The 14952-nt window shown below is 46.0% G+C and overlaps 1 protein-coding gene across 1 annotated transcript in view; it reads right to left on the bottom strand.

Moving 5' to 3' along the window:
• Positions 1–14952, bottom strand: part of WWC3 (WWC family member 3) — a gene marked incomplete at its 5' end in the record, with an annotated part of 1141234 nt that overhangs the window by 267243 nt on the left and 859039 nt on the right. Inside the window, one exon of the mRNA XM_069639076.1 lies at positions 4969–5089. Within this exon, the coding sequence (XP_069495177.1) occupies positions 4969–5089 (121 nt within the window). The remainder of the gene's footprint in view (positions 1–4968; positions 5090–14952) is intronic.

Raw genomic sequence — 14952 nt, 5'->3', positions numbered from 1 at the left:
GCTCTAACATGGACTATGTGCTCCTGGGCGGAGGCTGAATAAATTAAGATGTCATCAATGTATCACCACGGCACACACATCTAATAATTTGCGTAAATTTCATCGTTCATGAAATTCTGAAAAGCCGCTGGGGCATTGCATAAGCCAAAAGGCATAACCTAATACTCGTATTAGCCATACTTGGTACGAAAGGTGGTTTTCCATTCATCCCCTTCTTTGATTCTAACCAGATAAGCTCCCAAAGATTTAGCTTTGTAAAAAAAATGTGCATCTTTGACTTGGCCCATTAACACTGGAATGAGTGGAAGTGGGTATCTGTTCTTTACTGTGATTTGATTTAACGCACGATAATCTATGCAAGTGTGAAGGTCTCCTTCATTCTTTGGCACGAAGAACAGAGGATAGCCTACAGGGGACTTGGATGACCGAATGAAACCATTTGCAAAGCACTTATCCAGATATGTCTTCAAATGTATATTCTCGTGCTCGGTTAAGGCATAGGTCCTACTAAATGGGGTTTGAGATCCTGGAATTCAATCAATTTGACAGTCGTAGGGCCGATGTGCAGCACGTTGGCCTGTTCTTTTTCAAAAACTTCCTGAAAATCTTTACACTCTGGCGGTAGAATTCCTATTAACCCTGAGGCGAGGCCTTCTCTAAAAACCGCTTGGACCTGGTTTCCTTTTCTTGACTGTAACACAAGTTTTTGCATTCTTCTGCAAATACAAAGGTTCTGGCACGCCAATCAATTTGTGGATTAAGTTTCTCTAACCATGGAATACCCAAGATTATTTTGAACTGCAGAGCACTTATTAGGTCAAACAAGATCTTTTCTCGATGTCCATCCTGGCAAAGCAAGGTACGGACTTCAGTACACTTAGTCACTGGTCCTGATTTTAGCTGAGTACCTTCAACTGCTGTGACATTCCCCACCACAGACTTTGGGTTCATTGCAACACCAATCTTGCTTGAGAGTTCATGAACCATGTAGTTCCCAATCATACCACTGTCCACATATGCTTCAAGAGCATGTACCTTGGAAGGTTTAAGGTCACTACGTAGGATAACGGGCACAACGAAATGAGAGATCTGAAATTCCTTTTTCTGGCTCGACAAGCCGACCTCTAAGCTTGTCGAGCATTGGAGTTTTCTGTCAGTTCTTCCTTCTTTTCGCCTTTTTCAGCCTTGTCCAAAGCTCCCACCGGTTTCCAGGGAGGTTTCACCGTACAGTTACGAAGGTGGTGACCAGCTGAACCACAGTAGAGACATAAACTCTGTTGTCTTCTCTTCTCCCTTCCTTCCTTTGAAATGGGACCCCGAACAATCCCCCCCAATTGCATTGGCTCTGGATGGCTCTCAGTTACATGGAGATTACCAATGTCGTTTGGACGGGCATAGAGTGATCTAGTTTCTGATCTCGAGCGGTCCGTTTGTTGATCTTACAACCAATGGTCCAGTTGTATAATGAGATCTATGAATTCCGCACAACCTGAGCCCATATGTCTGAGTTCTGCTCATAAACCTTGATAAAAGAGTGTTCTCTTTTCTTCCGGCCAATTAGTTTCCACTACTAGTCGATTGAAAGAAGCTGCATATGCCAGCAATTCTTGACCACCTTGGCGTAAGGAAAGCAACTCATTATCCAAGGCCTGTCGCTGTATACGATCGGCAAAGAGCTTCTCCAATTCCTGCTGAAACCCAGGAAAGTTTCTTAATAAAGGGTCATCCCGATTGACCAAGGGAATGGACCAATCAGCAGCATGCCCACCCAAATAGGATAACACAAATGCCACCTTGGAATGTTCTGAGGGAACGACCCCGGGTCTTCACAGGAAATGCAAGTTACATTGATTCATAAAGACTGCAAAATGCTTCGGATCCCCCATAAATCGTTCTGGGGTGGCTAATGGAATATTTCCTGGTAAAATCACCTGAAGGAGGACTCGAGAGGAACCTTAAACTGGTGGAAGGCCACTGTTTGGCAAAGTTTGTATGCAGTACCCTTGGGGAACACTACACACAACTATGACTACAGGTGTAAGCAAACCAACCTTTGGTACAAGTCTGTACTACACAGTTTTGGTAGCGTGTTGAGCAGCCAGGCTTATCTCAAGAGGGGAAATGTGAGCAGTAATGATGTTACACAGAGGTCCACAATCACAGGTGTTCAAACAAACTCTTACACTCAAGGTTTCTTGGATAAAACGTATTAATTTATTAATTTAGTTATAAAAACATTCACTAGACGGAGGCAATTATATAATAAAACAAATATACTTCAATGCTGTACATTCTAAGTTTCTGAATCAGACAAGACCCTATTGGAATGGCCCACCAACACAACCTACACCCACAGGTGACTTTAGTGACAAGGGTGCTGGGGACATCAATATCTTACTGTTGGCATTCAGAATACTTTTAAAGAGGAGTAAAAGGCAAATGTTATCAGAACATAAAAGATACAATTATTCTTAGACAGTGCACATATTTAGAGTTCACCAGAAGAGTCAATTCAATAGGCTGGGCCAAAGTCAAATGGGCTAAAGTCTTGAATAGGATAAAGCGGTTCTGGTAAGTAAACGGAAAAGTCTCTTCAAAAGTTCTCAGAATTAGTTTGTAGAAAGAATCCATATGTTGGGTCACAAGCTAATTAGGCCTGTGAGTTGCAAAAGTTTCAAGCACTTTCACCGCGAGAGGTAAGTACCCTCAGTCTTAGTTTACAGTACCTTATAATGAAGAAAAAGAGGCAGCTGATTACTTCTGTTCCTGCAGATCTCGCTGTTCCTGGGCCTCATACCACCTGCCTTGATAAAGACCCACGCAGTCGAAACACGTGTCGCCTGACCACAATTAGGACTATGAGTCCACATGAAACAATTGAGAAAAGAAAATGAAAAATTGCACTTTAAACTGACTTTTTAAAGAAAGTGTGGCAAATCCACTTATTTGATATATTGAACAAATCGCAAGGTATCCTGTATATGGTACTCATTTACCACGTTATTCCTCATGTTAGGGAATAGGTTGCACTAGTAGTAGGTGCTCAGCAAGGTGCCTCACATTGGGGCGCAGAGTTAAGGTGCGAAGTTCCCGAATCAGTGTCAAGGGACAAACAAGCATCTTGTGTGGTGAATGAAAGTAAGTCAAGGTGCACCCTGGGCGGAAACTCAATGATGAGACACAACTGAGTGGTAAAACCTCCAGACCACCGGATAGGTGTGCATGTACGAGTGAAGGAGCTAACCGAACTCAGCAGCACAGAGCACCAGCACAACGTCAGCTGGAATAGGCTCACAAGACAAGAGACAAGGAACATGCTTTTCCTACATCCCCCTTACCCATCCATAACCTCTCCCTAACCCGGTTTCTGATTTACCTACAACCCTCTACCTATCCAATCCGTGGACCATAACCCTCTTTCCCCGTGTAGGTCACAGAGGCCTGTGTGCATACAGTTCCAGGCACCAAGACTGCCAAGGGGAGGTAGGAGTTTGTGCTGCCTCTGCCCTGGACCAGGAATCGTCTTGACAGCCCCTGGGCTCGGGAGCTGGTAGCCTCAGAAGCTTCAAGCTTGCCAAAACCTGAATCCGAGGAACCCCGATTCGTGTGAAGGATTCGCCGCGTTGTGGAGCTGTGCTGAACAGAGGGCCTACCTTGTCTTGAGAGGTCCTGGAGTCAAAGTCCTTAAGGTGGGGCGGAGGAGACGTGTGGAAGATCTCCCTCTAGCGCGACAAATGATTCTTCAATGCCCTGTGACCGAGAAGCGTTGCAGGGTGAACATTAGTCTCGCAGTGGTCGGGCCCCAAACACAAGACAGAGTGCAGGGGGTTCAAGGCCAGAATTGAGCAGTGACATGAGGTACATCTTGTGAATTCTCCTGCGGCCGACATGCGCCAGTGGAGGCGAGGCACTGAAGGGAAGCGAAATAAAGATTGAAAAAACAAACGGGGAGCAAGCAGAAAGCTAAAAATAATCTGTGCTAGCTGCCAGATCCGACACTGTGCGGAAAAAGGGACTGAGGTGAGGTGCCGGAGGGTGGGGGATTCCTATGCCCGAGGCTGCACCCCCACATGCTATGCTAAATTTAAAGGGGAAGCTCCATTTTTCGCTGAAAAAGGCTCCGGTACCGTCTGCATGTTGGGGACGCACACAAGGATGGAGGAGGGGGCGGGACGTATGTGTAAGGTGTCTTACATTACTTTTCATAAAATTAAGGTAGTTCTTATTCAAATGCACCTTTTTGGTGAAAGGATTTCATGGACCTACAGACATGAACAGTTTTCAAATTTTATGGAAAACTCAAAATGTATATTTACAACTGTATGCTAAAAGAAAAAGCATAAACAAGAATATCAATTATGATGCTCAGATTAAAGCATAGGATTTCTCGATGTACAGATTGCATTCTATTTTAGGTGATCTTTCAAAAATAAAGTACGAGTATAACAAAAATGTTTTGTCGGTGGGCATATGCCAGTTGACAAACAACAATAGTTTCTGGTGAGAAACTGCAATAGTTCAAAGTCTAAAATTTCCCGAATTAAGTAGTTTTACACATTACAAAGAATAGACCGATGAATAGAAGTTTGCCTTGAAACAGATTGAAGATTTAAAATACCTACCTCAATGGCAGCAATTCTATCTTCTATAAAAGGGAGAATGGATGTGATGACCAGGATTCAACCCTGTGACCTCTAGGTTATACAAAAACCTCAGCTGAAGGTGTTCAATCCAACTGAGCAACCTAATCTCATATTTTCACATGGGCATTTCATATCAATTATTTTTTAACATGCAAAGCTACAAGGATTTGAATAGTAAATGTGTGACAATGCGAGGCACGTCATGCTACAACAATACTTCACAGTCTACACAGAGTATACAGTCTATTGTAGGAAAGTAAAATAACTATCTACCTATGCTGAAGCATTTGCAAAAGACAGGAGTAGGTAACCAAGGAAATCAAACCTTTTAGTTAAAGCTTCAAAAACACCACTGTCACTAGCAAGCGAATCATCCGATAGACCAGCAGACACTCGCCTGGCTCTCCTTTCCGACCTTCTGATACTGTCTTCACGAAGGGTCACAGCTGTAATTTTAGGACAGAAAAAGGATACAACAATGTACTCATTGTGTACACCATCATGAACTAGAAAGGAAGAAACACAATAGTCATCTGAAATCACAACAACTTGTTTCAACGTTTTAATTACAGTTGTAACATCGATCACTAAGACCTTTCTCAAAATGCTTGCAGTCCACTCCAAGGTTCAACTTCAATCATGCAGTGATCTCAAATTCAATCAGAACTGGCGGGATACAAATTCACACATCTTTCCATTATTACTTGAGCATTCCTCTCCCACTCCTCACCACAAAGTCCCTTCTCTCCCTTTCCTACAGGTAGAATCTACATATACCACACTAACTCCAGAAATCTGGTCCATTACAGAGAGGGCAGCAGTGAATTCAATGTGATTCTCATTCAGTATTGCCATACTTCTCTTGCTGACCTTCCACACTATCGGAGCATTTCATTTCAGGCCATCACATCGGGCAAGGTTTATTTTTAGGGACGTTCAGTGGATTTCTCCTCTATCTCTATTACCACTCAGTTTCTTGTTGGCCAGGCCTCCCCTTTGCTGGTAATGCAGACCATTCTAGGGTTTAGGTTTGCAATTGATGCAAATAGAGTCTCTTAATTGCATCCCTTTGTTGCAATCAATGAACCAAACCTTCTCCTCCCACTGAATCTCAGGTTACCTTTCATCCACAGATATGCAGATGAGTTAAAAGGAAGACTGGTTGTGGCTGGTTTGTCAGGCTCTCACATTTGTAGGGGGTGTAACAGGTTACTGCTTCTCCAAGTGGCTGACCATTGCTTACTTGGAGCAGGCTCGGGGCTCCAATCTATAAGCAGGTGTCTAGTTAGTTTGCTTCTCAATCCTTGGTTGGTAGCTGCTGAGGGCTGGGCACTGTTCTACCTCTGTATGTGTCATTCTACTTGTGTCTGCTAGCTGCAGAGTACGGGAGAAAGACCTTACCCACTTGCCCCTAAAGTGCACCTAAGGATATTTTAGTATGCACTCACTTGCAGAGATGCATTGTAAGATTTCTTGGGATGTCTGCTTGAGTGTAGTCTTCCACGATTTACAGGTTGTTCAAAGGGGGTTTAGCTTTTCACGTCATTCTTCTGAGCTATGCCATTCCCTCTCCACATATCAAAACATTATGTATGAGAACTACTGAATTTATCAAACACAATAATGAGGATTTGATCACAGACCTTTGGCTTTAGGCAATATTAACAAAATGTCCTTGGGCCATATTGTTCTTTGGCCTTCTTCCCACATTATCAGGTCAGCAATCGCAATACGTGGAATGGCCTTTCTGGGGAAAGCTGCTGCTTTCGCTAGCAAAGGGATGGTTTGTGCGTGAGCCCGGATGTGGGGGCTGGGACACTCTGGTCCCAGTACACACCCTGGCAACTAAATGTCTGTTGCCGGGCAGATGTGGCCAGTGGCAATCTATTACTGGATAGCCACTGCCAGTTAGAATGGTGCAGACCTTTACCATTGGTGGGAAAGCTCCCAGCCCAAACCTTGTAGCCATTAAACAGATCATCGTTGGAACAAAGTCCTCAACAAAGAAGAGGAGCCAGTTGACAATCCAAGGATGACCCCTAAAGCTGAAAACCACCAACTGCAGTGAAGTCCCAGTAAAATCTTGTTCCTCTACCTGATCTAAAGACCAACCTCATCAATGCTTCAACCCCTGCACCGGTGTGAACAACCAGTGCCAACCCCTGCCTTTGGAAGTATCCCTGTAACCAACCAGTGGCTACCTCGCTGCAGCTGTCGCTGTCCTGAGTGCATTTTTGGAAATTGGGGATTCTTCAAATTGTGTAACAAGATGCCTGGTCCTGCATTTGCAGCCTTCTTGCATCAACAGAAGCTGTGCTGGACTGCTCCTTTGTTTGTTTATTGAAGATCGCCTGCTGCTGCCTGAACGTGGGGACACCTGTTGTAATCCATCTTCACTCCACGAAAGTGTCCGGAGGTGGTCTGCTCTGAAGTATGCATCTTTCCTTCATTTCGGTGTTCTGCTTGAAGATATAAGAAAAGGGGACTCCAGGAAACCACGAGCCAAAACTTCCTCCGGACTCAAGTCAATAAACTACCAACATGCCAGGTTTGAGTATCACCATTGGTTCATAGGCGAAGGGCGATTTGAACTCATTAGAAACTGTTTGCGATTTTAATATATATATTTTGGTTTTAAAAAACATCATTATGAAAAAGTATACACACAAATTGGATACATTTACTTCACTGGCACTAAAGGTGCGTGATCCCAAAAACCTTGTGACTCAATGATATAATGTATATCACAAATATCAATTTAATGTTGAATGTCCCATACATGGATTTTCTTTTTTTAAACTACACCATCTAAGGTGATGAAAACGAATTTGCCTTATTGCTCTACATGACATGTTTCTTGTTCAGGCCTTTATAGCTTCCCTACAATTATCAGGAGCTTAATGTCACGCAATTGGCAGTTATGATTGTAGCCTTTTGTATTTCAGTGGATTTAGAAAGAATTATTTGCTTTGCGGTGTAGTGTCTCTAGGAGTGTTGTACTGTCTCTAGGAGTCGCCTCACCTGCAGAAAACCAATGGTATATATTGTTATAACCTTAATTAGTTATGTCGGCAGTACATATACTATGTCAAAATATAATTCTTAATAACTTTATTTTGGCCTACAACATATAAATAAGGATTTACCTGTGTAGGGGAGGAGTGGTCCAAGGGACCCCCCTGGCCTACATCTCCACCCCAGGTGAGGGCCATGGCTCATCGGGCGTCCCCTCCTTACCACCCGGGCCCAGGTGGTGGATGGCTCACCTGCTGAAGACATTTCCCACACGTATTGAATTTAGCTAGGCCTCAGAAACCATTTTGCTTAATAAAGATGGTGTGAGCGTGGCGCACTGTAGTGCGGCCCCCACCCTCGGAGAGTTTCAATTATCCCTGTTGCCGCAGCACCCTGGCAGATCCGCTGTGAGCACGTTCCCACGAACAGGACGGACATGAACTAGCATAAGATACTAACACTAACATTTCACCGTCCGCAGTGTATCACTGCTCCCAGAATGACCCGGTCAGCAAGGCCTGGGCGATGGGAAGATCTGTAGAATGGTCATCTGATGAAAGCAGAAAGGTACCCAAATATGAATGTCAAAAACCACTTTTAACACATGTATCCTCTCCATACAACCACTTTTTACTAAAGAAACCTTGAAAATTGTGTAATTATCGTACATGACACCAGCCGTGAAGGACCCACACCCCTGCAGGGGTGTGCAAATAATAAAAGCATTCCGGGGGATTATTCTTTATATGTATCATTGAAAGCCGTACACCCCGCGGTCCCGCGCCATAACTGAACTAATGCTGCTAGAGTACACAAGAAAGCGAATGTAACAATACAAGAGGTCACATGTGAAGAGTGTGCGAGAATGCACTCGTCGCGCGTGTATCTCTAAGCCCCTTACATGCCACCACCGACACATACGGTGGCGGGTCATTTTCTATGTACTCCACCAACCTCAATACTACCTCACTTACTGCAAATGTATATGCATATAGCTAAATACTGTAATTGTTGAAATATAGTGTACGAATAAGGTGCTCAGACTGGATATAATTGAGACGCCTCTAGCGAAATGAAATGTATGTTTTCAAGTAATTCAAACAAATATTATAAAGTGTTCTAATGATTGTGATGTTTTCGCCTCCAAAAAACCGGCAACACGCGAGGAAAATACCTTTGTAAATATGTGCAAGGCCATTTCCCCTCCCACCCTGCGGAGACTGCCAAACATGAGAGCAGAGGCCGCGCCGCGCTGCCCCACCTCCCCCAACTAGACTGGAGCCGCTTCAAAGATGTGTAGCCCCCTCTGCAGCTCCCAAGGCCACGGGCCGCCACCTGCATTATTTACAGCACAGCAGTAAACCCCTGCCTGAACCCACACTTCCAAAGGCGCCCCCTCGTAAACCCCACAACCCACCAGATCATCTTAGACTTATGGCCCTGTGCAATCAGGACACCCAACACTGTGGCAACACACAGCGGCACATTTATAACCACATCTAACAAGACAGGGAGGCATGTACCGTCCGTCCTATGCCCTGAAGCTTAGCCCCTCAACCTATGGCCCCGGTCAACAGGACACTGGTAACCTTGCCCTGACGAATGACCATCAGACCCCTCACAAGGTGCATTCCTCCTGTGTTGCATTAACCTGTAGAATAACCTATTGGAAGATTTACTAAAGAAGATAATATTGTAATGACTGAATGACTGCGGTGTGCATGGCCTAGGGCAAATAAGTCAGGAAAAGGCATTAATCTCTGACACTGGCCGCGATGGCACAACACCACCGCCCGGATGAACTCTGCCAACCTGCCAGGCCCAGCCCAACCCACGAGGCTGACCAGTAACGTTCTACAGCCACGGCCAACCACATCGCAGCAGCACCTATAGTTAGTCGTCGCCACCCAATCCCATTGAACTTGTGCCCCCTATAGTGTATAGGTTCTTATGACTTTTTTGTAAATATATACGCCTGTCTTTGATATTATCAGACAGAGCGCTCTCGGAGTTTGCAGAGTTCTTTACATGCCCTATTCTGATTGATAAACTCCCATTTAAGCTCACCCGCACTCTGTTTTGGCTTTATTCCCGACTTGGGAGAGTCCGTCATTGTCTCTCATTGCGGGGAGGATCGTGCTGGTTGGGGACGCTCGCCTTCAGTGGTGACCCTGAAAGCGTGATTATTACTATTATTTTTTCCCGATCTAACATTACCGTACCCTTTTGGCACGAGAATCTCCGGTCGAAAAGGGATACGTACGGTGAGCCGGCTCCGGGAGGCTGGCCGCCAACGGCGACCGGTACACTAAGAAGTGCGCACTCAAAAGAGAGGGTACGGGATCCCAGTTGAAAAATCCCCTTTGAGTACCGCTCGCCGGAGCCGGGGCTGACTGTTGAGCTGACGGCGACACTGCCTGGACGGACCCAGTTTCGGAGACTATCGGTTCAAGACGGGCACGTGAGTATTGAGTGCGAGCGATTGTAAAGGGAGTGGGGGAAGAAGTGTAGGACAGGGAACGAAGAGGGGGTACGCAGATCTACTAAGGATCATCCTAAAATTTCCTTGCTTTTTCTTTGCATATGGCCATTAGGATTAAGAGGTGAATAAGAGATAAAAGTGACGGAACCTAGCTCCGAAAGGGGGTGGAAGACGGCACCGCATAGTGCTATCTTGACTAGTACTGGGAATATATGAAGAAGTGGAATATAAGATAAAAGTGTCCAGCAAAAGGGGGCACTGAGAATATATTAGTGACCACTATTACTTTCTTTTCTTTTCTTTAGGGTTAGGGGGGAAAATAAAAGTGAGATTAGTACAAAACTTAGGGAGAAAGTAAGAAAAAGAGAGTCCTACTATAAGAGGGAAGAGCAGACCAATATATATATATATATATATATATATATATATATATATGATACATTACTCACCGTAATCGTATTTCTGATGCTTGTATCTGCTTAGATTCACATGCTGTGCATAGGCCGACATCTAGTGGAAGCTGCGGAGTATTACAGTTTGTTTTTCGAAACTCGAAAATGGGCGTCGACACAGGCGTGCCAGTAATACTATCCCTAGTGTGACGTCCACTGTACCCAAGATCCCTCACGCGTCTGGGATCCTCAGATTGTATTTTTTCTGACATGAGGAAGCATGAGGAGTAGCGTGAGTACAGATAATCCAAGCAGATAGACAGAAAGGTAAGACTACACGCAATCATGCGCCTTCTCTCGGAGGGGAGGAAGGGTGGGTCGCATGTGAATCTAAGCAGATACAAGCATCAGAAATACGATTACGGTGAGTAATGTATCCCTTCTGAGGCTTGTGGAATCTGCTTAGATCACATGCTGTGCGAGCAGTACCCGAAGAAGGAGGTGGGATGTGAGAAGGGTCATGAGCAAACAGGTGTCTTAGAACCGCTTGTCCCACTTGTGTATCTGTCTTGGAATGAGTGTCAATGCAGTAATGCTGAGTAAAAGTGTGAATGGAGCTCCAAGTAGCTGCTTTGCAAATGGTGTCGAGGGGAACATTTGCAATGAAAGCCAGAGTGGCACCAATGCCTCTAGTAGAATGGGCCCTTGGCGTAAAAGGCAGAGTTTTTTCAGAAAGAGAGTAACAGCTGTATACAGTTGATAATCCACTTCGAGATCGCGCCTTTAGAGACGCGATCCCCCTCTCTGCCTGTAGCTACGGAGACAAACAGTTGATCTGTTTTTCTTAGCGGTCTGGTTTTATTTACATAGTAGAGGACCGCCCTACGCACATCAAGGGTGTGTAGTTTCACCTCAGCCGAGCTTTGCGGGTTCTGGAAGAAAGCCGGAAGCTCGATGGACTGGTTTACATGGAATTTAGATATAACTTTAGGTGAGAACCTAGGGTGTGTGCGTAAAACCAGTTTGTCTTTGTGGATAATAAAGAAAGGATCTTGCACTGACAGAGCCTGAATTTCACTGACCCTTCTTATGGAGGTAATGGCTACTAAGAAGGCCGTTTTATAAGTCAGGTGTTTGAGACTACTTTTATGCATGGGTTCGAAAGGGGGCCCCATGAGCTTAGCTAGCACCACATTGAGGTCCCATCCTGGCGGTGGGTTCGAAATAGGAGGGTGAAGTCTCTTTACTCCTTCCATGAAGGCTTTAACTACTGGTACTTTCCACCCCGATACTTTGTTATGGGATGTGGTGTAAGCCGAGAGGGCTGCCAGGTGTACTTTCAGAGAGTTAAAAACCAACCCTGCATCCAGCAGGTGGAGCATGTATGTTACCACGTTGGAAGGAGTGCAATCAACTGGGTTGATTTGTTTATTCTGGCACCAAATAACGAATCTCTTCCACTTGTCAAAGTAACAGTGCCTTGTGTTTGGTTTCCTGGATTCTTTTAGGATGTCCATACACCTCTGTGGTAAATTGAGATGGCCAAACTCTATGACCTCAGGAGCCATGCTGCTAGGTTCATTGAGTTGGGTTCCTGGTGCACTGTTAGACCTTGTTGCTGGGACAGTAGGTTGTACCAGGCTGGGAGTTTGATGGGCTCGCACAGCGCCATCCTGCGTAGGTGTGGAAACCATGGTTGTCTCGCCCACATGGGAGCAACTAGGATGAGCGTCATCGATTCCTTGTTCATCTTGTACACTACCTTTCTGATGAGGGGTTGGTGGAAAAGCGTACGCAAACATCCCTGACCAGTTCATCCACAGGGCGTTCCCTTGGGAGTCTGGCTGGGGGAACCTGGATGCAAATCCTGGGCATTGTTTGTTTTCGCTTGTGGCGAATAGGTCTATAGTGGGGAAACCCCACTGAGAGAAGAGATCTTCTACGATATCTCTGTGAAGGACCCATTCGTGTTCTTCTGGGAGGGAGTCTCTGCTTAGGGCATCCGCTAGGGAATTGAGCTCCCCTGGAACATGTTGTGATGACAGGAAGATGTTCCGTCTGAGTGCCCATATCCAGATTTTCTGGGCAAGCTTGGACAGATTTAGCGAACGAGTCCCTCCTTGTTTGTTCAGATAGAACATGGCTGTCGTGCTGTCCGTCTGGATCTGTACCGACAAGTTTAGCAGATGGGTCTCGAACGCCCGAAGCGCTCGGAATACTGCCAGAAGCTCTAGCAGGTTGATGTGGTTCTTGACTACTGAGTGAGACCAGAGACCCTGAGCTGTGTGGTGGAGATGGTGAGCTCCCCACCCAGTCAGGCATGCATCTGTAGTCACCACTGCCTGTACTTCGGGATCGTAAAAGGGTTTTCCCCTTGCGAGATTCTCTCTTGTCCACCAGTGTAAGCTCTGTACGAGTGTTGGCGAAACGACCACTAGATCGTCCCACTGACCACTTGCCTGAGACCACTGTTTCGCCAACCATTCCTGCATGGGACACATGCGCAGACGCGCGTGGGGGACCAGGTAAATGCATGACGCCATCATGCCCAGTAACCGCATTGCTTTGCGTACCGTTATTTGTTGACCTGACTGATAATGTGGAATTTGCAGTAGTATATTCCGAATTCTCTCTTCTGAAGGGAAGGTCAACCCTTTCTGAGTATCTAGGATTGCTCCTAGGAACTGTTTTGAGGTGCTTGGCACCAGACTTGACTTCTTCTCGTTGATAGAGAAGCCTAATTCGTGGAGGAGGTCGATAGTCCTCTGAATGTTTGACCTGCAAATTCCTGGGGTTTCCCCCGTTATGAGCCAGTCGTCCAGATAAGGGTACACTGGGATTGCCTCCCTGCGTAGGTGTGAAGCTGCCACCGCCAGTACCTTGGTGAATACCCTTGGTGCTGAAGCTATCCCGAAGGGCAGTACCTTGAATTGGTAGTGGCGACTGTCCACCTTGAAGCGCAAGTATTTTCTGTGCGCTGGGAGCATGGAAATATGAAAATAAGCATCTTTCATATCCAAGGTTGCCATGTAATCCCCCTTTTTTAGGAGGGGGATTACCTCTTGTAGCGTGGTCATACGGAATTTTTGGGGCTTGACATACTTGTTGGCAGGCCGTAAGTCCAATACTGGGCGCATTGTCAAATCTTTCTTTGGCACAAGGAAGTAAGTTGAATAGATAGCCTTGTTTACCTGGTGTCCTGGGACGAGTTCTATCGCGTCCTTTTCTAGCAGAAAGGCGATCTCCTCGAGAAGGATCTTCTGATGTTCTAAGGAGTGTATTCTTTGTCGTGGAGGGTGGTTCCGGGGACGCTGCAGTAATTCTATACAATATCCTGCGGACACTGTTGACAGCACCCATCTGTCTGAGGTGATCCCTTCCCAAGCCTGGGTGAAGTTGGAAATGCGTCCCCCTACTGGGGTTGCGTGAGAAGGGACCCTGAACTGAGCGTCACTGCTTTGGCGGAGGCGTGCCACTTCCCTTGTTGGGGCTGCCTCTGCCTCTTCCACGACCTCTCTTGTTACCTTTACTGTAACTTTGGGTAGACTGCTGGTTGTTGTTCCATTGTGTACCCTGTCCTTGGGCATAGTTGCCTCTTTGTGAATTTTGGCCGCGTGGGCGACGAAAATTACTGTTCCCCCTCTGGTTCGGGGGTTTGTTGGTAAGCTGGCCAAGGGATTTGAGAGTCTCGTACTCGTCCTTGGCATTTTTAAGTGCGTCTTCGACCGCTTTCCCAAACAATAGATCTGGTTCCACCGGCTTGTCTATTAATGACGCCTGTGTTTCTGTCTTGAACCCCGACTGCCGTAACCACGCATGTCTCTTGATAACAGTACCTTCTGCTATCAATCTTCCTGCGTTGTCTGCAGCGTCGAAAGTTGCTTTCAAAATGCAACCAGACACGGCTCTCCCTTCTGCCGAGATCCGAGCCAACTGGCCGTTTAATGGTTCAGGAGCAGAGGCTATGAGCGCCGCAACCTCTTCCCATTGATGGCAGTTGTAACTTGCCAACAGGGTGGTGGAGTTAGCAATCCTTGCTTGGTAGGCGGACGTTGAGGCTACCTTCCTGCCAAACCCGTACAGTCTTTTGCTCTCCTTGTCGGGAGGAGCTTCTGACGACGATAAGGGTGTCTTAGCCCTCTTCCGAGTGTTGGTAACCACTAGGGAGTCTGGTTTAAGATGACCTCTTATATAAAGAGGGTCAGACTGGGATGCTCGAAAAAGTTTTTCGACTCTGGTGTTGACGGCTCTGGTGAGGTTAGGATTCACCAGGGATGGATCTATTCTACGTTGGATGGATTTAAGGATAGGGATGGTCTGAGCGACCGGCCTCCTCTCTCCCACCAACTCTTATGCGAAGTCCCTTTCCTCCTGTACACCGTGGGTGTCGATGTGAAAATGTTCTGCTGCGCGAGCAAGA

The sequence above is a fragment of the Ambystoma mexicanum genome, chromosome 7q (genome assembly GCF_040938575.1).
Source record: "Ambystoma mexicanum isolate Mex_15411 chromosome 7q, UKY_AmexF1_1, whole genome shotgun sequence".
In the NCBI taxonomy this organism is placed as follows: Eukaryota; Metazoa; Chordata; class Amphibia; order Caudata; family Ambystomatidae; genus Ambystoma; species Ambystoma mexicanum.
This window is presented reverse-complemented; position numbering and strand designations above follow the sequence as displayed.